We start from the raw sequence: 25107 nt of genomic DNA on the forward strand, positions 1-25107 counted from the left end.
ACCCGTGATAGACTAAGACGCTCCATGAAGCCTGGGACCAAATTTCCTTTTATGCGTCATCGTTTTCTAAGGGTCAGTACTATACTGACACACTTACAGGGCATTCAGCAAATAGTTGTTGAATGCATTAACCAATGTAACATCCTTAGCTGTGTATGTGTTTCCCGAACTCCAGAATGTAATTCCTTTAAAAGAATAAGAAAAAAAAAGCAAGTCTGGACTTCCCTGGTGGTCCAGTGGCTAAGACTCCCAGCTTCTGCAGGGGGCCTGGGTTCAATCCCTGGTCAGGGAACCAGATCCCACATGACACAACAAAGAGTCAGCTTAGCCAAGTATACACACTTATAGAAAAGTTATGACGAACCCAGACAGCATGCTGAAAGGCAGAGACATCACTTGCCAACCAAGGTCCATCTAGTCAAAGCTATGGTTTTTCCAGTAGTCAAGTATGGATGTGAGAGAGGGACCATAAAGAAGGCTCAGCATCAAAAAAATTGATGCTTTCGAACTGTGGTGCTAGAGAACTCTTGAGAGTCCCTTGGACTGCTAAGAGATCAAACCAGTCAATCCTAAAGGAAATCAACACTGAATATTCACTGGAAGGACTGATGCTGAAGTTCCAATACTCTGGCCACCTGATGCAAAGAGCTCACTCACCGGAAAAGACCCTGATGCTGGAAAAGATTGAAGGCAAGAGGAGAAGTGGGCAGTAGAAGATGAGATGATTGAATGGCATCACCAACTCAATGGACAATGAGTTTGAGCAAACTCTGGAAGATAGTGAAGGACAAGGAAGCCTGGCATGCTGCAGTCCAAGGGGTCACAAAGAGTCAGACAGAACCTGGTGACTGAACAACATAACAAAATACTTTAAAAAAAAAAAAGGAGCAGGTCATAGTTATCTTTCTCTTCTCAGGCACTTGCCAGGGCACCATATATTAGATACCAATCAATAATTGTTGAATGCCCACAGTTCTGCTCTAATCTGAATTTACCAACTATATTTTTCTTTTTTTTTTTTACTTTTCTAAAAGCAATTACATTTTTCAAACATCTGAAGATCAAGAAGAGACTCTTCTGTGAAATCCCACAAAGCAGTAAGAAGCAGTGAGTATAGGTGGCTTTGGAGAGATGAGCTCATGCAGACCTGAGTTCAAGTCCTAGTTCTGCCGCTTACTATGTGATATAACAACTTCCTGCCTCATTCCTCTTCTGAAAAATCTGAGATAATCATGGTGCCTATATTTTCTGTTTTAAGTGCTTTTACTGAACTTGTAGGTAAAACCACTGGCAAAGGATCCAACACACTGTAAGAAATAATAATGCCTACAAATGCTATTTATCATCAATGAGAAGATCCCAGAACTAAACTCTCTGTTCACTTCTTGTACTTCCAAGAACACTATCCTAGCTGTCTCTGCATTATTTACACCTTCTAAGTGTTCAAAGACCTTGACCACCAAGTTGCTTTGACTATGATAATAATAGCTCTTTGCTCAGAACAAGGAAACCAACTCTGAGCAATATTATGCAAATTGATGCTCTTTAGAGGAAACCCACAATGCCTGAAATAAACATCTTGTACTTGCTATCTGGAGGGTTAATAAACCACACTTACAGTTATAGCTTAAGTCACCTAAGATAACGGCCAATTATCACTGCCAGTTAAGAAGCAAAAGGGCATGATTTGTTATTGCTGTTGTTAGCCTGGGCTTCCCTGGTGGCTCAGATGATAAAGAATCCGCCTGCAATGTGGGAGACCTGGGTTCGACCACTGGGTTGGAAGATCCCCTGGAGGAGGGCATGGTTATTAGTCTAACCTGGCCAATAAGTATGGACCAATGTTGCCTGTGAAAAAATTACTTAAATATGATGGATTTCAATGAATAAAATTTTTATAATGAAAAATGATCAGAACAAACAAATCAAGGAATAATAGCACTTACCACCTACTAAGTACCTAACCATGTAACAGGCATTCAACATAAATAACTCATTTACGCCAACATCGATCTGACAAGATCCATATAATGGTGTCCTCACCTCGATTTTACAGAGAAGGAAACTGAAGCTCAGGGAAGTCATGAAAACTCCCGAAGGCACACCACTGGTAATGGGAAATCCAGAATGCAAACCTTAGCCTGAGTCGTTCTCCTCTAATGCCCTTCAGCCAACTCTTGCCTTCTCTTACCCTTACAAGCAGTGACGACAGCTAATCCCACTGAGAGCACCGCAGTCCTAGATCCTATTTGATGCTTCTGAGGCGGACAGATTTAAAAATTAATCCCCACTGTGAAGAACAGACCTAACCTGTTCCTAATTTTTAAATTCAGAGTCAGCTTAAAATACAATAGACCAACCGTAATGTAATACAGAGAACTCGTTTAGTATACAGACCAAGGACACATAAAAAGGATGTTCTTAGCGCGGATTCCTCAGAGACCAAAGCCTCAGGCTTGTCATGGATTGCGGCCCCAGGGAAGAGGGGCCAGGGGACTGAGGCAGGAGGCGTCAGGTTGTGTCCTTGCCAAGCTGGTCTGGGTCCAGCTTGAGCTGGCAGCAGCCAGGGGTGTAGAGTGATTAGAGGCTCTGGGGAGAGTGAGGCCAAGAGGTTCCGAAGCGGCATAGAAGAGGTGTCTGATACAGAGGGTAAAGATGAAACCAATGTCAGAGAACTTAAGGAAAGCCTATGGAAATGGCAAGGCACAAAGTCCAAGTTCAGTGCCAAGATCTGACCCAACCAGTCTCTGTCCCAACACCCTACTTTTAAGCATCCTTCCTGATATGAGCAGATAAAAACACGAGCACGTGTGCCCAGTCCTATTAAATCTAACTTTCAGAGAAAGGACATTCATACAATAGGGTTTTCCTGTACCACTTACATAACTTAATTAGAATGACTCATGCGATACTGTACCAAATGTACCTCCCATTACATGGCAGTTTCCAAGCCCCTGAAGAACACAGCAGGTTGCAAGGGAGGCTGACTAGACTAGTGACTAAATGGAAGTAAAAACTGAACCAAGATCTTGCTTACATATGGGGTTTCTGTTGTGGTAACATCTGATGAGAATAAAGTTGAGCAAGGAAGTCTGTGACACGTGACCAAAACATCAAGTCGCCCAGTTTTCTACATAGAGGAATATATTAAGTCTGACAAAACAATAAACTGCAATTATGAGCTACTATGTACCGATTCTCACGGTGGTTTTCATTTCATAGGGTAAAATTTATTTTTTAAAATGTTCAAATGGATAAACAAGGTTCTACTGTATAGCACAGTGTGTGTCTATATATATATATCTCCTGTCATAAGCCATAATGGAAAAGAATATGAAAAAGAATGTGTGTACACACACACACATATATAACTGAGTCATTTTGCTGTATGGCAGTAATTAACATATAGTAATTCAACTACTCTTCAATAAAAAAATAAATTTTTACATAACAATAATTATTTAAGTGTTCATTTCATCTAAAAAATAAAGAGAAAAAGATCTGCTTTAATGCAGACTTAGATATATGTGAACTATTGCATAAAACTGCTATAAAAATCCCAGTTTGCAAAACAAGGACCTCCAGTAAAAACTGCTTATGCATTACAAAGTCAACTTCCAAAGACCTGCCAGCTACATAAAAACTGACAGGTATCCTGAAATTTGAATTACTGTACTTTTGAGTAAAAATAAAAATAAAATTAGTCTTGCATTCCTTTTTTCCCTCACAGTGACTACTTTCTGCTGATGTGTGAAATCTTGACAATTATCTTTTTACTTAGGAATATTTTTAAACTTTATTAAAGTTTTTGACATATAAATTTATAATCAAGCAAGCCCACCTTGTTGACAGTAACCAGATATTTGCTTTGTTGAAGATTTCTTGCTTTTTTCAGATCAATTTTAAAATTTTTTGAAATACAGTTGATTTACAATGTTGTGTTAGTTTCAGATGTACAGGAAAGTCATTTGGTTATCCATGTACAGAAATATATACTTTTTTAAAAAAATACATATTCTTTTCCTGCCTTTTCTGTTTCCTTTAAATATCCTGGTAGACACAGGAGTGTCACACAACCCACCTTACGGAGAACAGACCTACCCTGGCAGTCTAACACCCAGAGGAGTTCCTTCTTCTTTTTTTTTTTTTAAGATGTTATTGATGCAAATCATTCTTAAAGTCTTTTTGTTCAGCCGAGAGCCATGTGGGATCTTAGCTCCCTGACCGGGAATCAAACCCACAACCTCTGCACTGGAAGACAAAGTCCTAACCACTGGACCACCGGGGAAGTCCTAGGAGCTCCTTCTGGAAAGGCAGAGCAGAGACCAAGACAACCATCAGAACCAGCTCCCCTCAGGCAGTGAAGACTGAGGCCAAAGCCCCTCCAACAGTAAGGTAAACCGGTTTAACTACAGTCAGAATCGCATCTAATCTCATCTTCTCTGCATAAACTCTAGCAGGACTTTGAGAGTCTGCTCCAGTGCTACAGCACTTCATGAGACGCATGCTAAGGGCTCTCCTCTCTCCTCGTAGGGCAACAGGACAACATACCTGGTGATATACATTGTGTTTTCCAGTCTAAAAATATTGCTGGAGCACCTTGGAGCCTAATCCTCTGCTAGATCCTACACACAGACACTCTATCCTACAAATCCTTTAAATCAGAAGGGTAATTAGATAGGATTCAACTTCTAAACCAAAGTGATTTAAAAAATAGTTGGAGAGACAAGATAGGTATTTGCAACTAGAGAACAAGAGAGATCCATGTGTCCTAGCTACACACACTGTTACTTAAACAGCTGCCCAACCGATCTGGTCCAGGAATCCCCTGCCCTCGCTATGGCTGCTGGGAATTTCTCTCCATCCTGCCTATCCATCCGCCTCTTTCCATGTCACCACAGCAAAACAGTTCCTCTTCTCTACCCATATCTTGCTTTAACTGTTCAATTACTCCAGTGATGGAAGGTGAGGACTCTATGACAAGACAGAGCAAGCCAAAGTGCAGAGAGAAAGGAAAAGGATCCCCTCGTTTCAGGGGACCAGTAAAAGGTGGATGGATGAAAAGATGCAACTGGGAGAGGGGGTGTCTGCAGGAACCTGCTTTTCCAGGTTGTTCCCCCACAAAGGGAAGCAGGTGAGACTACTTCATGTCCCTCTAACCTCCAAGTAACCCCAGTTTTCTTCTCAACGACTGCTCATGCTTTTAGCCCTCTAGCATCTGAGTCTTGTTTGAAAGTCTCCCCACTAAAATCACCAGTCACAACAAAATTCCATCTCAGATCTTCAAATGCTCTTCCCACTGTTTATACAACAAACTCTCTCTGCCATGAGTAAGAGAACAACCAGAAAGGCTTAATTAATAGAACCAGGAAATCCCCGGCCTCCGACCCCAAAAGATACAGGGTTAAATTTCTTGGCATTCTAAGTTAGAAGTCCAAATTCACAGAATCATTTGCCTAAATGTCTTAGCTAAACAGCATTATACACTTCAGAAATATCATGGGTTCAAAAGACGTTTGCAGGGACCTAGTGTTGATTCATATGCTATTGCTTTTGACGGAAAATATAATTATGTTCTAAAATTTTGGTGAGTGCCTTAAACAATTCTGATTGACCTGGGGTAACACATTGTCTTTTAGGATCAGACAATTCTCAAACTTTTTGGTATCAGGACTCTTTTACACTCTTCAACAACTGAGGACCCTAAAATGCTTCTTTTTACATGGGTTATAGCCTAGAGAAAAAAATTTTAATTAGAAATCAAAGCTGAAAAACTCTTAAGTATGTTATCAATTCATTTAAAATGGCAAGATTTATTACATAAATAACATATTTAAGAAAAATACTATTCTTAAAAGCAAAAATAAATAAAGATATTTACTGAAGAGGAGTATCATTTTACATTTTGCAAATCAATGTGTTATGCTATGATAATTTATAAAGTCATATCAACAATTATTGAGTTCGCATGACTAAAAAATAAACCAACCATGCGAATTCTCTAACTGTTGATAGGACTTTATAAATTATCAAGTGTTCAATGTAACTCATTGATTTGCAAAAATATAAAATGATGCTCCTCTTCAGTAAATATATGTTTATATTTATGTATTTTTGTTTTTGAAAACAGCATTATTTTAATTGAGCCTAGTGGGCTACAGCCCCTGGGGTCACAAAGAGTCAGACATGACTGAGCACGCACGCAAACAATAAACTAAAGAAAAATTGAGAACATAACATTTTCAGTACCAGTACAGAGGTTAAGAGTTTCAAAAAGGCCCCTACCCTGGGGCCCAGGTCAGGAAAGGACATGTTTGGTGACAGAAGCTGGTAAGGATCTACACCAAGGATTACATGGAAAGGTCTACAGGGACCAGGCAAGTAACATAACTGTTATTTATCTGCACCCACCAGCTGCGGACCTAAACAGCTCATGACCTTATCAGGGAGACAGAGCTCAGTGATGCCAGATTTTCAAGTTGTTGAGGAAAAACTACAAATGTGAATTTTTATGTGAAACTCTTTGATTTTTAGGTATTGAAACTGCAGGCCAAATAAACATCTATATGTAAACGGAGCCTACAACACCCCCAGTCTGCAACACCTGTATGTCACAAACAGAACTGTTTAATCCTGTGGTCACATGTGGATGTGAGAGGTGGACTGTGAAGAAGGCTGAGCGCAGAAGAATGGATGCTTTTGAACTGTGGTGTTGGAGAAGACTCTTGAGAGTCCCTTGGACTGCAAGGAGATCCAACCAGTCCATTCTGAAGGAGATCAGCCCTGGGATTTCTTTGGAGGGAATGATGCTGAAGCTGAAACTCCAGTACTTTGGCCACCTCATGCGAAGAGTTGACTCACTGGAAAAGACTCTGATGTTGGGAGGGATTGGGGGCAGGAGGAGAAGGGGACGACAGAGGATGAGATGGCTGGATGGCATCACGGACTCGATGGCCGTGAGTCTGAGTGAACTCCTGGAGCTGGTGATGGACAGGGAGGCCTGGCGTGCTGCGATTCATGGGGTCGCAAAGAGTCGGACACGACTGAGCGACTGAACTGAACTGATCTGAATCTTTGAAAATTCCTCCCAAGGAAATTTATCCCACAGATGGTCCTAAGATCCCCAGGAAGCAGCACACTTAAGATATAATCAATGAAACAGCACTGGAACAGAAGGTTGTTACCAAAACATGAAAAGCAAAAAAAGCAATACAGTGCCATGAGAGTTAACAGGCAATCGGACCTACTGGACAGGAATCTCTTTCCAGAAAGGAGCACCCTGCGTGGTGGGGTGGGTTTCAGATGGCTCATCGGGTCCTACCATTGTCCTGAGAAATACTCTCCATAACATCTAACTCCCAGACTCGCAAACCACCTTTCCAGCTAACTGGGGCTAACGAGAGGATAGGGAGCTTCAGAGAACAAGCACCGCAGGACCGCCACCAGTCAAGAGACGTTCACAGAGCACTCCTGCCTGCAGAGCACTGCACGAGGCGCAGAGTTTAAATGACCCCAGGTCACAGCCTCAGAGGGGAGGGGGACCCAAAATACAAGCAAAACAGCGAGACAGTGCAAGAGTTAGAAAACAAGGAGAGGGACTTGCCTGGTGGTCCAGTGGGTTAGACTCCAACGCTCCCAATGCAGGGGGCCTGGGTTCAATCCCTGGTCTGGGAACTAGATCCCACGTACTGCAACTAAGATCCAGCACAGCCAAATAAAAAATAAATATTAAAAAAAAAGGAGAGATGAACATATAAAAGACGTCTCCCAGACACTGACATTTCTTAATCAGTGGAAATAATAAAGGCTCCAAATTCAAAAGACAGATTATAGGATGCATGAGCAAGCTTGAAGGAAGGTTCCAGAAACCAGCTAGAAGGCAATTATGGTCCCAACTAGGGTAACCTCAGACAGAACAGAGAGGCATGTCAGGGTAAAAATATCTGCAAGAGCTGTTGGTGGGAATGTAAACGGATACAGCCAGTATGGCAGATGGTATGGAGAATCCTTAAAAAACCTAGGAATGAAACCACCATATTACCCAGGAATCCGACTCCTAGGCATATACCCTGAGGAAACCAAAACTGAGAAAGACACATGTATCCCACTGTTCGCTGCAGCACTATTTACAATAGCTAGGACATGGAAGCCACCTAGATGCCCACTGACAGATGAATGGATAAAGAAGTTGTGGTGCATACACACAATGGAGTATTACTCAGCCATCAAAAGCAAAGCACCTCTGAGTCAGTTCTAATGAGATGGATGAACCTAGAACCTATTATACAGAGTGAAGTAAGTCAGAAAGAGAAAGATAAATATTGTATTCTAGAGATCTCTTCAAGAAAACTAGAGATACCAAGGGAACATTTCATGCAAGATGGGCTCCATAAAGGACATAAATGGTATGGACCTAACAGAAGCAGAAGATATTAAGACGAGGTGGCAAGAATACATAGAAGAGCTGTACAAAAAAGAACTTCACGACCCAGATAATCATGATGGTGTGATCACTCATCTAGAGCCAGACATCCTGGAATGTGAAGTCAAGTGAGCCTTAGAAAGTATCACTACGAACAAAGCTAGTGGAGGTGATGGAATTCCAGTTGAGCTATTTCAAATCCTGGAAGATGATGCTGTGAAAGTGCTGCACTCAATATGCCAGCAAATTTGGAAAACTCAGCAGTGGCCACAGGACTGGAAGAGGTCAGTTTTCATTCCAATCCCAAAGAAAGGCAATGCCAAAGAATGCTCAAACTACCACACAATTGCACTCATCTCACATGCTAGTAAAGTAATGCTCAAAATTCTCCAAGCCAGGCTTCAGCAATACGTGAACCGTGAACTTCCAGATGTTCAAGCTGGATTTAGAAAAGGCAGAGGAACCAGAGAGCAAATTGCCAACATCTACTGGTTCATGGAAAAAGCAAGAGAGTCCCACAAAAACATCTATTTCTGCTTTCTTGACTGTGCCAAAGCCTTTGACTGTGTGGATCACAAGAAACTGAAAGACATAGGAACACCAGACCACCTGACCTGCCTCTTGACAGGCATATGCATATATATGGAATGCATATGAATGCATATATACAGAATCTGGAAAAATGGTACTGAAGAATTTACTTACAAGGCAGCAATAGAGAAACAGGCATAGAGAGTAGACTTATGGACATGGAGACAGGGGAGGAGAGGGTGAGAGGCATGCAAAGAGTAACATGGAAACTTACATTACCATATATAAAATAGATAGCCAACGGGAATTTGCTGTATGAATCAGGACACTCAAACAGGGGCTCTGTATCCACCTAGAGGGGTGCAATGGAGAGGGAGATGGGAGACAGTTTCAAAACGGAGAGGATGTATGTATACCTATGGCTGATCATGTGGAGGTTTGACAGAAAACAACAAGATTCGGTAAAGCAATTATCCTTCAATTAAAAAAATAATTTAAAAAAGAAAAATATCTGCAAGAAAAATCCATATTTGCCATCTGACTAAATAAGTACACTTATTAACCCATCAACAGAAGGAATGATCCCACTTCTTCAACAATCAAGGAACCAATATATTAAAAGACATAACCCAATCTCAACAAGTAGACCATATTTGGATGCCCTTCAAATCAAACTCTGAGGAAAAAACTTTATGAAACAACTGGACATGTGAACACTGACTGAAACTTTGATGCTACTACATGACTACTGTTAATTTTTAAGGTGTAATAATGGCATTTTGCTATGTTAAAAAATAGTAAAGATATATTAAAATATTTGTGGGTAAATGGGATTTACTTCAAAATAATATGGGGAAAAGGGAAGAGTTGAGTGGACAGGGCAGGATTAGCCATGGGCTGATGGCTCTGGAGGCTGAGGAACAGGCTCGTGGAGCTTCCGTATACTATTATGGCTACTGGGGCCTATCTTTTAAATTCTCTGTAACAAAACATTTTTAAAAATTAATGGCGAATACCACTTTAACCTACTTATGTAAATTCTACTTCAGTTTTCCTAAAAGTGGAACAAAAACATTACTGATTTTTCTCATCTGTGGGTCAATACACAAAGATTATTGTCACTCTTAATTATTACCCATTCTATAGGATTTTTAAAATTATACATACACAAAATTAGATTTAATAAAAAGTAAAACTCACCATTACACAAGATTTCTTCTTTAACAAATACTAAGGAAGTAGGATAAAGGACTCCAGAACACTACACTATTAATTTGCAAAAGAAACCACTTTTCCTTTTAGCTAAATATCACTCTCATAAGAACATGCACAATGATCAGAATTAAACAATGGAATCATTTCAAATCTGAGCCCACAAAACTCTAGGCTTACAAAGTCCACAATAATTCACCTTCTCTTTCCGCTTTTCTGTTTTGCTTTGTTTTTTGTTTTACTAGTAGGTTTACAGACAAATTACGTGCTAAAAATAATTTAACCACAATTTAAAGGAACTAAGACTAAATAAAGATTTTCCTAAATTTTTAGCTTGATACTTGGCAAAGAGTTGATGTTCAGCTGCTAAATGGATTAGAAAGATTCCTAAGATATTGTGATATTATGATACAGCAACCTTTTAGATAGAATGGTTTCTCATGTCACATTTCCTCAGAGATTACTGCTACCTCCATCTTTAGAATGTAAATCTAGATTCTTACACAATATGTGTTTTATTAGCAACAACTCCTACACTGATGACTTAGAAAGAGAATCCTTAAAAAAAAAAGTATCGCCAAATAAAGACAAATTTTAAAAACATCAATAGTGAGACTTGGTAGTTTTACCTAAGTCTTATTTGTAATTAGATATCTTATCTATTATATCATATGGGATCAGATAATTTTATGCTAAATCCAGAATTCTGGGGAAATTCAACACATTTAATTCCTATTAGCTATAACTTAATCTAATTAGTGGAGAAGGAAATGGCAATCCAATCCAGGACTATTGCCTGGAAAACCCCATGGACAGAGGAGCCTGGTAGGCTACAGTCCATGGGGTCGCAAAGAGTCGGACACGACTGAGCAACTTCACTTCACTTCAATCTACTTAGTAGCCACACACACAAAACTCTGCATCGTCATTATATCCAATATTAGTAGCTAAGCAGTATTTCAACCACAGGTATAATGACTCTCTTTTCTTGAATTAACAAAAAAAACGTATTCCTTATTTTTGGAACAAGATACTCATATAACCAATGACAAGGCTAAGTTTTCATAAATTCTACCAGAACAGTCTAATTCTTGTTAAGTTTACTAATCAGCTATCAAATAGTTCATTTTAGCAACCCAAGCTTTTGCTGGTAAAATTGTGAAAAAATCTGGGTTTTCTGCTATTTGATTGTCTGCTTCTATTAACTATGCAGCGACATGAATTGAACCACACATACTTTATTACCTTTTTAGCTTTTTAGAGTGTTCCTGATTCATTTTCACAACTATATTCCAAAGTAGTACACTCAATGTCTGCAGTATTCTTTTTTTTAAAGAGGGGGAAGAATCCTCTGAAATTTCTGAGTATGTAGAACACTGTTCTCCCCACTTTACTGACATAATCAGGGTGGACAGACTCCCCCAGGAAGAGCCTCTTTATGAAATTAAAACATACCACATACTATTCTCCAGAGGAATAAATTCTATTTGGGCAGGATTATTAGCCTCACTCAAGTCATTTCACAGCAGAGAGAACAAGCAGGTCTATTGTATATACCATAATTACATTTTGCATGACTTTCTTCAATTAAAATCTTTACTTAAATTAGCATCCATACAGAGGCAGAGAAATTTTAAAACTCATTATCTAATCTGACCTAACGATGACTTCTACTAACAAGAAATTAGTCTGAAAATGACTTCATATATTTCAAAGTAATTACTGGCATTAGGCCCTCCCTTCAGTAGTATTACACAATACATTTGTCAGAGAAATGTACAGGTCAACTCCACATAATTCTGCATCTATCTGATACATATTTTTTCTGCATATGTTCTTTCATCTACCAGGAACAGAGTACTCTGAACCTCCAAAGAAGGACTGGACATATTTTGCTTATATTAGGTATTCCTTAATTATCTAATAATCATAACTTAAGATCTGGTGTCTGGTAAACAATCAGAAGGAATGAAAATGTTTTAATGACCTTTCTGACAAGAGCTGGTTAAGAGCAACACCTCAGACATACTTTTCACTGGACTGGCCATTCTAACCTTCACATTAACAATTTATTATTAGGTTAAGCACAGCCAAACAGGAAAGCCCCATAGTTATACAAGAAGACAAAAAAATCTGCTTATCTATATGTCATCTACAGCTAACTCCATCCATGTTGGAACGTCTCTCCAACATGTACTAAAGAACAGGTCGTTTCACAAACCACCACAGGAATCAGCGCTCAGGTTCATGATGATCTTGAGGTCTCCCTCTCCAAATGTTTTCTACTTCAGGGAATTCTGGTCTTAAAAACCTTACACTTTGCGGAATTCCCTGGTTGCCTAGTGGCTGGGGCTCTGCGCTTTCACTGCCGTCAGCACGAGTTCCGGCCGTGGTCAGGCCACCCAACCAATAATGATAATAATAAAATCTTACACTTGGTGGGGCAGGATAATAAAGAATTATAAAAGAAAATCTACATACAAATACACACACACACACACACAAGATAAAGAAAACAGAGGGCTAAAGAAGAAAACGGATTAACTGACCAAGGGATTCTCGGTACAATTTAAACTGGTTATTCCCTTTCAGTTCTGTTGTTTAAAACAGCACCTCTGAACAGGCAGAGCTCACTGATTCAGTCTCTCAGAGTTGGAAGTCCACTAAAACAATTCCCCTGCCACTTTTGCTTAGAATTCACTGCAAACAATAGATGGAGAGGAAGCCTTTTTTTTAATTTTGGTTTTTTAAGAGGAAAAAAGGAGGAACAGGGTATTTGATAAAATAGGAACAATTAGCTTTCCTCTCCACGCTAAACCTGTGATATTATTTTTGGCTCCTCTTAATACAATTTTTTTTTGCCTTTAAAACTCAGGCATTATGCTTTATGAGTAGTCAATCTTTTCTGAGTCACATATCTCTCTGACTTTTGACTAGAAAAAGGCATTTATGGATACAGTACTGTACAAACAACTTCCAAACACACATAGTGAAAATGTAAAGAAATACAAGGGAAAGAGAAAAAAACAAATTCAGGAAAAGTTGTTAACTGTGGTGGATAAGAAAGGCATTCAAACCGGAGGGTATTCACAAAAGGCTTAAACTGTACTGGTAACGATGCTTTGTTAAGCTGAATGACAGGTACATAAAAGTGTTTTAATCTTTCAACTTTTAACACATTTTTTAAAACTTTGCTCAATTTCTTTAAAACCTTAGGAAGAAGTACTACTCAACAGAAAAGTATGCTGGAGTCTGAGGTTCCCAATCAGTAGCCAAGAGCTGAATCCAGCCAAGAAAGTTAGTTTGGACAGCACGATGTTTTGTTTTGCTTTTTAATTGTAATCTGAATGCCTTCAGGCAAGGCATGCACTCGCCAATTAGCCAGAGTCACCCCCATTTTCCTTACGGTGAAGGAGAGTTCTTTGAAAGCCAAAGAAACTGGAATCCTCATAATGTAAAAGGCTGCAGCCGCTTTAAAGAAGTCTGACAACTCCTCAAAATGATAAGCACAGAGGTACCGTATGGCCCAGCAACTCCACTCCTAGACATCTACCTAAGAGAAAGGGAAACATGGCCCACTGACAGACCTCAACAACTGCTATTCACAGCAGCACTGTTCATAATAGCCCAGAAGTAGAAAAAACCCAAATATCCATCAACTGATGAATGGATGAACAAAACAGAGTACGATGAAGAAGTATCCCCCGTGAAAAGGAACAGTACTGATAGATACTGTAACACGGACAACCTCAGAAACATGAACCTAAGTAAACAGAAGCCAATCACAGAGGACAGCAAGGAAGTCCAACCAGTCCATCATGAAGGAAATCAGTCCTGACTATTCATTAGAAGGACGGATGTGGAATCTGAAACCGCAACATTTGGCCACCTGATGCGAAGAGTTGACCCATTTGAAAAGACCCTGATGCTGGGAAAGATTGAAGGCAGGAGGAGACGGGAACAACAGAGGATGAGATGGTTGGATGGCATCGCTGACCCAATGGACATGAGTCTGAGTAAACTCCGGGAGCTGGTGATGAACCAGGAGGCCTGGTGTGCTGCGATTCGTGGGGTCGCAAAGAGTCGGACACGACTGAGCAACTGAACTGAACTGATAGATACCATAACACAGACAAACCTCAAAAACATTAACCTAAGTAAAAAGAAGTCAATCACAGAAGACCACAAATTATATTTCACGCATATGCAATGCCCAGAAGAGGCAACGTAGAGACAGATGCACACTGCAGAGACAGTGTAGAGACAGACGTATATTAACAAGGTGATAAAAATGTCATAACAGTAGATAATGGTGCTGGCAAATATAATAAAAATCACTGAGCTGTTCACCTTAAAGGGGTGACTTATATATGATGTGCTTATCATATGGCAAGTAGTTTAAAAATAAACCAAAGACATCCGTTCAGTCTAACTTTAGTTTTATAACTGTGGTCTGAGGACTCCCCAGCGTTTCCTAGAACTTATCAGTGGGTCTGGGGTCAAGACTATTTTCAGAAAATCCTAAGACACGTGCCCTTTTCACTGTGTTGATACTGGTACTGATGGTACAAAAATGACAGCAGATAGTTAGGGAGTTTGGGATGGTCATGTACACACTGCTATTTTTAAAACGGGTAACCAACAAGGACTTACTGTACAGCACACGGAACTCTGCTCAGTGTTATGCGGCAGCCTGGATGGGAGGGGAGTTTGGGGGAGAATGGATACATATATATGTATGGCTGAGTCCCTCTGCTGTTAATTGGCTTTTCTCCAAAACAAAATAAAAAGTTTAAAAAGACCAACAAAATTGCTGGCACCTTTGGCTCAGTGACACCAAATTATACAGGTTACTTACAGTCAATGTATTCTTTATCTCACCTACTCACAGCAAAAACAAACTTTACTGTATGAATTGTGGGCCAATCTGGTCATTTGGTTTTAACAGACTAGCATTTCTACTAGAAACAACTGTCAGTTCCTCTAGGAAAATGCATTCCCATTTCCAAAGTCAAAGAAACAAAACTCTCATAACACAACTGTTTCATAAAGTGAAAGCGGCCACTCTCCATGGGAAATCACACCTCATTCCCTTTGAAAACATTTTTTAACCAGAGGGATCAGTAAAGTCCAGTCTGGTGGGTAAAGGAGCTCAGTTCAGTTCAGTTGCTCAGTCGTGTCCGACTCTGCAACCCCATGAATCGCAGCCCGCCAGGCCTCTGTGTTCATCACCAACTCCCAGAGTTTACCCAAACTCATGTCCATCGAGTTGGTGATGCCATCCAGCCATCTCATCCTCGGTGGTCCCCTTCTCCTCCTGCCCTCAATCCCTCCCAGCATCAGAGTCTTTTCCAATGAGCCAACTCTTCGCATCAGGTGGCCAAAGTATTGGAGTTTCAGCTTCAGCATCAGTCCTTCCAATGAACACCCAGGACTGATCTCCTTTAAGATGGACTGGTTGGATCGCCTCACAGTCCAAGGGACTCTCAAGAGTCTTCTCCAACACCACAGTTCAAAAGCATCAATTCTTCGGCACTCAGCTTCCTTCTCAGTCCAACTCTCACATCCATACATGACTACAGGAAGAAACATAGCCTTGACTAGATGGACCTTTGTTGACAAAGTAATGTCTCTGCTTTTGAATATGCTGTCTAGGTTGGTCATAACTTTCCTTCCAAGGAGTAAGCATCTTTTAATTTCATGGCTGCAGTCACCATCTGCAGTGATTTTGGAGCCCCCCAAAATAAAGTCTGACACTGTTTCCACTGTTTCCCCATCAATTTCCCATGAAGTGATGGGATCAGATGCCATGATCTTCGTTTTCTGAATGTTGAGCTTTAAGCCAACTTTTTCACTCTCCTCTTTCACTTTCATCAAGAGGCTCTTTAGTTTGTCTTCACTTTCCGCCATAAGGGTGGTATCCTCTGCATATCTGAGGTTATTGATATTTCTCCTGGCAATCTTGATTCCAGCTTGTGCTTCATCCAGCCCAGCGTTTCTCATGATGTACTCTGCATATAAGTTAAATAAGCAGGGTGACAATATACAGCCTTGACGTACTCCTTTTCTTATTTGGAACCAGTCTGTTGTTCCATATCCAGTTCTAACTGCTGCTTCAGAAGGGAAGGAGGCAAAAGAAAGAATATAAAACAGCCTAAGAAACTATTTTGCCCTATCATGGTGACAAGCACTATCATTAGCATTTTATTATAAGATAAAAGTCTATTAGGTTTTAAGACAATTCAAACATCATAAGGCTTAAAGATTTTGTTAAAGGAGGACTATTCTAATTGTGATAAAAGGGACTTAAAGTGCTCCTAAACGCTAAAGATCACACACTGAGAAATACACTTGCAGAAATCTACTAAGAATAGATAATGAATTAGTCACTTATTAGCCCTAAAAGATGACTTGCAAATACGCTGCTGAAGATTCGGGAAGCCCCAAGGACCAGTCCAGAAAACTAAACTGATTTAGTGCGAAAGTGTAATTCCAAAAACACACTTACTGCACTAGTAACGTAGGCAGTATGGCTCTGTCAGAGAAAATAAAAAGCTCAAATCCATCAATGTGTATTCTGTACTACACAGAGAAAAAGAAGACCGTGCTGGAGGACACAAGCATTTCAGTCACTAGGGTGTTTGAGTGCTGTGGAATAGAAAATCTTCTCTGTATTTAGTAAAACGTCCCTTTGTTCTTACTCTATGTTCACAAGCAATGTTTTGACCTGGCTTTGCAAGCACTATAGTTGATGCTAAGGAGAACCCCAGATGACAGGGATTAATATTTTGTTCACTGTAAACATAAAATCAAGGGGTCAATCTCTTTGATGGCATGTGAGTCCCTATGAGTCCCATGAACTCTGGGCAAACTAGATAAAGTTTCTGCCTTTGCAAAGTTGAAATTTTTCTAGAACTAAGTGATTTCTTGATAGGTATATAGACTCAAGTACTGAATATATTTGCAAAATTTTTTACTTTCTTTATGAAGTTACAATATAGTTCATAACATACCATGCTGCTGCTGCTGCTAAGTCACTTCAGTCGTATCCGACTCTATGTGACCCCATAGACGGCAGTCCACCAGGCTCCCCGTCCCTGGACACACCTCAAAATACAGGCCATAATAACATCAATAACCTCAGATATGCAGATGACACCACCCTTATGGCAGAAAGTGAAGACAAACTAAAGAGCCTCTTGATGAAAGTGAAAGAGAAGAGTGAAAAACCTGGCTTAAAGCTCAACATTCAGAAAACGAAGATCATGGCATCCGATCCCATCACTCCATGGGAACTAGATGGGGAAATGGTGGAAACAGTGGCTGACTTTATTTGGGGGGGCTCCATAATCACTGCGGATGGTGACTGCAGCCATGAAATTAAAAGATGCTTACTCCTTGGAAGGAAAGTTATGACCAACCTAGACAGCATATTCAAAAGCAGAGACATTACTTTGTCAACAAAGGTCCATCTAGTCAAGGCTATGTTTCTTCCTGTAGTCATGTATGGATGTGAGAGTTGGACTGAGAAGGAAGCTGAGTGCCGAAGAATTGATGCTTTTGAACTGTGGTGTTGGAGAAGACTCTTGAGAGTCCCTTGGACTGTGAGGCGATCCAACCAGTCCATCTTAAAGGAGATCAGTCCTGGGTGTTCATTGGAAGGACTGATGCTGAAGCTGAAACTCCAATACTTTGGCCACCTGATGCGAAGAGTTGACTCATTTGAAAAGACGTGACGCTGGGAAAGATTGAGGGCAGGAGGAGAAGGGGATGGCAGAGGATGAGATGGTTGGATGCCATCACTGGCTCAGTGGACATGAGTTTGGGTGAACTCCAGGAGTTGGTGATGGACAGTCTGCAGGTATGCTGCAGTCCACGGGGTCGCAAAGAGTCGGACACGACTGAGCGACTGAACTGGACTGAGTAACAGAATCGGTAAGAGTCAAATAGCTAACTTTTATGTAAGACTTACTGCACATCAGGCACTGACACTCTGCATATTTTAACTCACTGATTCGTCATAACAACCGATAGGTAGGTACTTCTATAATCTCCACTTCACTGAGACAGAGGACAATTAAGCAACTTGCTTCACACCACACATGTTAAGTATTGGGTTGTGAAAAAGTTTTGTTCGGGTTTTTCTGTTACACCATATGGGAAAATCTGAACGAACCTTTTGGCCAACCCTACAGTAAAGCTGGAGCTTCCCAGGTGGCTCAGCAGTAGAGAATCCACTTGCCAATGCAGGAGACCTGGGTTCGATCCCTGGGTCAGGAAGACGCCCTGGAGAAGGAAATGGCAACCCACTCCAGCATTCTTGCCTGGGAAATCCTATGAACAGAGGAGGCTATCGGGCTCTGTGTGGTCCATGGCAGGGGGGGGTAAAACACTACTAAGCGACTCAACAATAACAGCAGCAGAGCTGAGACTCAGTCTGTCTCCAAAGTCAGCATTTCGTAATCTCCGGTTAGCTGTGTACTATCAATTTTCTCAATTTTAAGCATCTTATTTTCCAAAACAATTTTGAAATTCCACATACCAGTGTTTCCCAAATTCCCATGATTAAGCTGTTAAGCTGAAAATTGTCTACCTATTCATTTTTAAATGGCTCCTATCGCCTTTAATAAGCATAAATATCAAACCATGAAATTTTCAGAAGTTAATGCAAAATTAATCAGAAAAATATACAACTATTGTTTTAAAAGTATACATATTCACTTTCAAAGTATACTAACATAGGTTATTAAGTACACATGTAAAATTAATCACAGTTTTAGATTAATAAGATTGGTGGACACTTTTTAAAAGAAGGATATTGCAGCTTTTAAAGGAAAAATATTAGTTTGAGTCTTTCTGACTATTGACTGAAACTGACTCCAACCACTTCTTTTATGTTAGTTTCAAATCCCTGGCGCTTCAGCAACAAGTATAGCTCCTATAAAACCGTAACTTGTTTTATGGGTTAGTCATTCTCCAAACTAGACTGTAATTAATCTTAACTTTGTAATTTGTGCTTTCCTTACTATTTCTTTCTTTTAATGAAGTCAACATATACTACCGAACTGCTACATTCCCAAATTTTCATTTTCTCTTTTCACCTTGACATTTAAAAGAAAAAGTACTTCTCCTGAGGTGGTCTTTTGTCATACTAGTAATGTTCTTGTTTTTTTATCTGGGCACCAGTTACAGGACTGTGCTCAACTTATGAAAATTCATCAAGCTATATATACTTTTCTGTACATATAGTTTATACTTCAATAAAGAGTTGTTTTTTAAGAAGCGGTGCTTCCTAATTTTATCTCACCGAAAGCCATGACATACCAGCTTTGACGGATGTCACTTGTTTCTTTTTGACAGCTATCACTTCTAAGTCTTCTTTAAATCAGACAGCACTCTACAGTACTGAGTTAACATTCAATCTGTATTTTCAGCACATGTAAAAGAGTCATCTAAGATACTCTGTGGAACCAAAAGGTGCTATTTAATTCTTTCACAAACCCCTGAGACTTAAAGATCTCTAAAGGAAAGAAAACATTTATTTTATGTTCTATGTGCTCTTTTTATTCTCACAATTACCTCATCAGTTAGACATTACACACTTGTGGATGGAGCCACAACGATATACTTCCCACCAAAAATGCTTCTCTTAGGCGACGCTCATGCTCCTCCACTCATAGACGGATGGGTCTATGTCTCCTCTGGTTGCACCAGCCTTCAGCATAAATATGTGACAGAACTGTGTGACCGCCAAGGCTACAACATCAAGGATGGGGAGGAGGGACGCTCGAGAGAGAGGGCATATGTGTACACATACAGCTGATTCACTCTGGTGTAAAGCAGAAACAACACTGTAAAGCAATTCCACTCCAATTTTTTAAAAAAACAAAACGCAATACTGCTCCCACCTCGCTTTCTCACGCTCTCAGGACACTTGCCTTTGGAACCCGCCACCAGACTGGGAGCAACGTTCTGCTTGCAGCCCCAGCGACATCTCCAGCTAACAGGCAGCATCAACCACCCAACCCAAGTGACCTGGTGAGCTTTCTGATTGCAGCCCCTCGCCTTCAAGTCTTCCCGGTGAACCCTCATCAGCATGGACTGGACCAAGCCATCCCCCCTGAGCCCTACCTGAATCCCTGAGCCACACTAACCGTGAGATAATAATGATCACTGGGCTTCCACGGTGGTCCAGTGGCTGAGAATCCCCCTCCCAATGCAGGGGACACGGGCGTGATCCCTGATCCAGGAAGACTCCACATGCCACACGGCAATGAAGCCCAGGTGCCACCACTGAGCCCACGCCCTGCAGCTACGGAAGCCTGTGCACCGCAACGGGGGAAGCCACCACAATGAGAAGCCCACGCACCGCAACAGAGACCCAGCACAGCCAAAAATAAATAAACCTTAAAAAACGTACATGGTTACTGCTGCTTTACATCACGAAGCTTTTAAGATCATTTATTTGTCATACAGCAATAGAAAACGGAAACACTTTACAAATAAAACACACAGGAAGATAACCATGCCAGCAAGCGGCAAAGGCAGAATCTGAATCGTCAGTCCGTACACAAAACCCAAATTTTTTTCTACCAGAGGGTACTGCCTCCAAGTTTGCTCAGAGTTGCCCATATTTCCAAAGAAAACAATAGTACTCAGACTGAAAGCTCTAAGAGCAATATATACTCCCCCAAATTAGTGTTTTCAGTTAACACTCAGGACAGTAGGTCATTACATTAGCAGGCTCAAAATTCCTGCACCTCTGACTCATCATATCTTTCCCACCCTAGTAACAGCATATCCTAGAGATGCTTAAGAAACATCACTACATCAACAATAAACCTCAACATTTACAGAACACTTCACAAAGCACTTTAAGGATTACTAATCTGATCTTCAGGAAACCCCCCTATGAAACAGATAAGGCAGGTATCATACAGACAAGGCTCAAAAAAGGTAAAAATAACTAACTACAGGGCTTCCCTGCCAGCTCAGTTCAGTTCAATTGCTCAGTCATGTCCAACTCTTTGCGATGCCATGGACTGCAGCACACCAGGCCACCCTGTCCATCACCATCTCCCGGAGTTCACTCAGACTCATGCCCATTGAGTGGATGACATCTCATCCTCTGTCGTCCCCTTCTCCTGCCTTCAATCTTTCCCAGTATCAGGGTCTTTTCCAGTGAGTCAGTTCTTTGTACCAGGTGGCCAAAGTACTGGAGTTTTAGCTTCAACATCAGTCCTTCCAATGTATATTCAGGACTGATTTCCTTTAGGATGGACTGGTTGGATCTCCTTGCAGTCGAAGAGACTCTCAGGAGTCTTCTCCAACACCACAGTTCAAAAGCATCAATTCTTTGGTGCTCAGCTTTCTTTACAGTCCAACTCTCACATCCATACATGACTACTGGAAAAACTGTAGCCTTGACTAGACAGACCTTTGTTGACCAAGTAATGTCTCTGCTTTTGAATACGCTGTCTAGGTTGGTCATAACTTTCCTTCCAAGGAGCAAGCGTCTTTTAATTTCATGGCTGCAGTCACCATCTGCAGTGATTTTGGAGCCAAAAAAAAATAAAGTCTGACACTGTTTCCACTGTTTCCCCATCTATTTGGCATGAAGTGATGGGACCAGATGCCATGATTTTAGTTTTCTGAATGTTGAGCTTTAAGCCAACTTTTTCACTCTCCTCTTACATTTTCATCAAGAGGCTCTTTAGTTCCTTTTTGCTTTCTGCCATAAGGGTGGTGTCATCTGCATATCTGAGGTTATTGATATTTCTCCTGGCAATCTTGATTCCAGCTTGTGCTTCTTCCAGCCCAGCATTTCTCTTGATGTACTCTGCATAGAAGTTAAATAACCAGGGTAACAATATACAGCCTTGACATACTCCTTTTCCTATTTAGAACTAGCCTGTTGTTCCATGTCCAGTTCTAGCTGTTGCTTCCTGACCTGCATACAGGTTTCTCAAGAGGCAGGTCAGGTGGTCAGGTATTCCCATCTCTTTTAGAATTTTCCACAGTTTATTGTGATCCATATAGTCAAAGGCTTTGGCATAGTCAATAAAGCAGAAATAGATGTTTTTCTGGAACTCTCTTGCTTTTTCCATGATCAGCGGATGTTGGCAATTTGATCTCTGGTTCCTCTGCCTTTTCTAACACCAGCTTGAACATCTGGAAGTTCATGGTCCACATACTGTTGAGCCTGGCTTGGAGAATTTTGAGCATTACTTTACTAGCGTGTGAGATGAGTGCAACTGTGTGGTCGTTTGAGCATTCTTTGGCATTGCCTTTCTTTGGGATTGGAATGAAAACTGACCTTTTCCAGTCCTGTGGCCACTGCAGAGTTTTCCAAATTTGCTGGCATATTGAGTGCAGCACTTTCACAGCATCATCCTTTAGGATGGTGGCTCAGTGGTAAAGAAATCTGCCTGCCAATGCAGGAGATGCAGCTTCGATCCCTGGGCCGGGAAGATCCCCTGGAGTAAGAAATAGCAACCCATTCCAGTAATCTCGCCTGGGAAATCCCATGGATAGAGGAGTCTGGTGGGCTACAAATCATGGGGTCACAAAAGAGTGGGACGCAACTGAGCAACTAAACAACAACAGACCACCTACAACAAGATAAGTAGGGACTCGATCTCATATTTTCTGACTCCACATCAAGTGCTCTTTTCAACTTAATTCAACTCGAAAGAACTTTCATGGAGTGCCTTTGGGTGTACTTTCACAAACAACACTGTCTCTGCAAGTATTCTGAGGCATCTACTTGGCACAAAGCATCATGGTGGGCACCATGCGTTCTCCACTCTCAGGAACGGCACAAAAACATCTCTGATAGCTGATCTCTACACAAAGCCAGTCTTTCCCCATTCTGACCCACTCCTGACACCGCCATCCAACAATCTTCCTAATCCACTTCCTTAATGACAATAATTCAAAAACTGTCTAAAATGACAACTTCCCATAAAAAGAGAGGCCAAATCTCATCTGCTTCCAAAGCCTTCTATAAACTGACTCTAACTTACCTGGTAATTTCCCTGCACTTGCTAAGACAAACTGAATTAATCTCTTCCTTCCTGTCCACGTTCGTTTTCTTTATACCCTCTTGCTCTCCCTTTGGTTCATATGATCACTCAAACCCAGAAGTGAGACTCAAGTATTTCATCCCCAACTCCTGACAGAGAGTCCCTTCCTTCCAAGACCTTAAAATTTACTGTTGAGTTATAATTAATAATTCAAAACAAGACACCATAATTAAATTAGGTGGCACAGATTATAGCTCACAGGGACTTTAAGGAAAGGAATCTACTAAGGGCTGCAAGAAAGTCTTCAGGGAGAAAAGAACACTTGAAATGGGTTCTGACTGATAGGCTAGGATAGCAACTGGCAAAAGTAAAAACCCCCCATGATGAGGAGCCACTGAAAAGCCTTCCCTTCCTCCCTGCTTCCTCCCATTTTCATCTCAGCTAAGCCTCCAGCCAATATCGTCTCCTTCAGGAAGACCTCCCCAGGCACTTCACCAACATTCTCTTCTCCGCGCTTCTAATACCACCACTGTGCCACCCATGACGCTCGATCAGGCCCTCGGTCCTTCCATGTTATAATAACAAACCTCATCTCGCCGAGCTGGCAGCAATATGTCTCCACACAGAAAGCACTCAACATTTGTTCAGCTGAATTCAGTTCAGCAGACACTGGTGCCTTCTGTCTTTTAAAAACCCATTGATCATAACACTGGTTCTTAACTTACCGGGCATCACCTTTGGAAAGGTTGGTATTTACAGGATTGAGAATAACCTTGTTTGCATCTACATCCACCACACATTTGGTGTGCAAGTCAATTTCTGCAGATTGAAAAAAGAAAAACAAAAAATGAGTTATTTTTGAAGCAACGTATGTCAGAAAAAGCATTTGACCAAAAAAAAAAAAAAATCCAACACTGTTTCAAAACAGAAACATTCAACGAACTAGAAATACACAGGAACTTCCTCAATTGACCTGATAAAGGGCATCTAAAAAACTTGCAGCTAACTTCACACTTAATGGTAAAAGACTCAACAGCCTACCTACTAACATCAGAAATAAGACAAGGATATCTACACCTGAAACACAACATTTTAGATCACCTATACACCAATTAAAAAAAAAGAAGACAAGGATGTCTACTACTGAGCCTATTCAAGATTGTACCAAAATTTCTGGTCAGCGCAGTTAAGAAAAACTAACATAAGGCATCCCAACTGAAAAGAATAAATAAAACTACCTTTATTTGCACAAGATAGGATCTTATATATAGAAAATCCTAACAAATCCACTAAAAAGCTACTAGAATAAACAGGTTTTGCAAAGTTGTTGGATATGCGATCAATACGCAAAGATCAATTGTTTCCATACACCAGCAATAAAAAAACCAGAAATGAAGTTAAGAAAATTTCATTGATAACATTTTTGATTCATTTATATCAAAAAGACTTAAATGCTTAGGTAAATTCTTAAAAGAAGTGCAAAACATAGACACTGAAGATTCCAAAATATTGTTGAAAGAAACTAAACACTTAAAATAGAAAGAAATTATATTCATGAAGTAAAAGACTTAATACTGTTAGGATAGCAATAACTCCCCAATACAAAAACTCAACGAATCCCTATTAAAATCCCAGCCAACTTTTTTTTTTTTTTTCAAAAGTTAACAAGCTGATTCTATGTGGAAATGCACGAGACCTAGAATACCCAAAAAACCTTGAAGAACAAAATACAAAGACTGCATTTGTCAACTCTAAACTTACTACACAACTACAGTAATCACGGTACTAATAAAAGAAGGACAGATACGTGGATCAATGAAACAGAGAGTCCAAAATTACAGTCAGATTTACAGCCAAATGACAACAGTGCCAAAAAAATCCAGTGGGGTAAGTACAGCCATTTCAACAAATGGTGCT

The 25107-nt window shown here is 40.5% G+C and overlaps 1 protein-coding gene across 3 annotated transcripts in view; it reads right to left on the reverse strand.

The window, feature by feature from the left end:
• The window catches only part of KIF13B (kinesin family member 13B), a 204888-nt gene that overhangs the window by 162347 nt on the left and 17434 nt on the right, over window positions 1–25107 (reverse strand). For all 3 annotated transcript variants that reach the window (XR_011254392.1, XM_069576709.1, XM_069576710.1), the window contains exon 2: window positions 23916–24009. Coding sequence is in view for 2 of the 3 variants with exons in the window: in XM_069576709.1 (XP_069432810.1) it covers window positions 23916–24009 (94 nt within the window). In the remaining variant the exon portion in view is untranslated. The remainder of the gene's footprint in view (window positions 1–23915; window positions 24010–25107) is intronic.

Source organism: Ovis canadensis, chromosome 2 (assembly GCF_042477335.2).
Source record: "Ovis canadensis isolate MfBH-ARS-UI-01 breed Bighorn chromosome 2, ARS-UI_OviCan_v2, whole genome shotgun sequence".
Classification (NCBI taxonomy): Eukaryota; Metazoa; Chordata; class Mammalia; order Artiodactyla; family Bovidae; genus Ovis; species Ovis canadensis.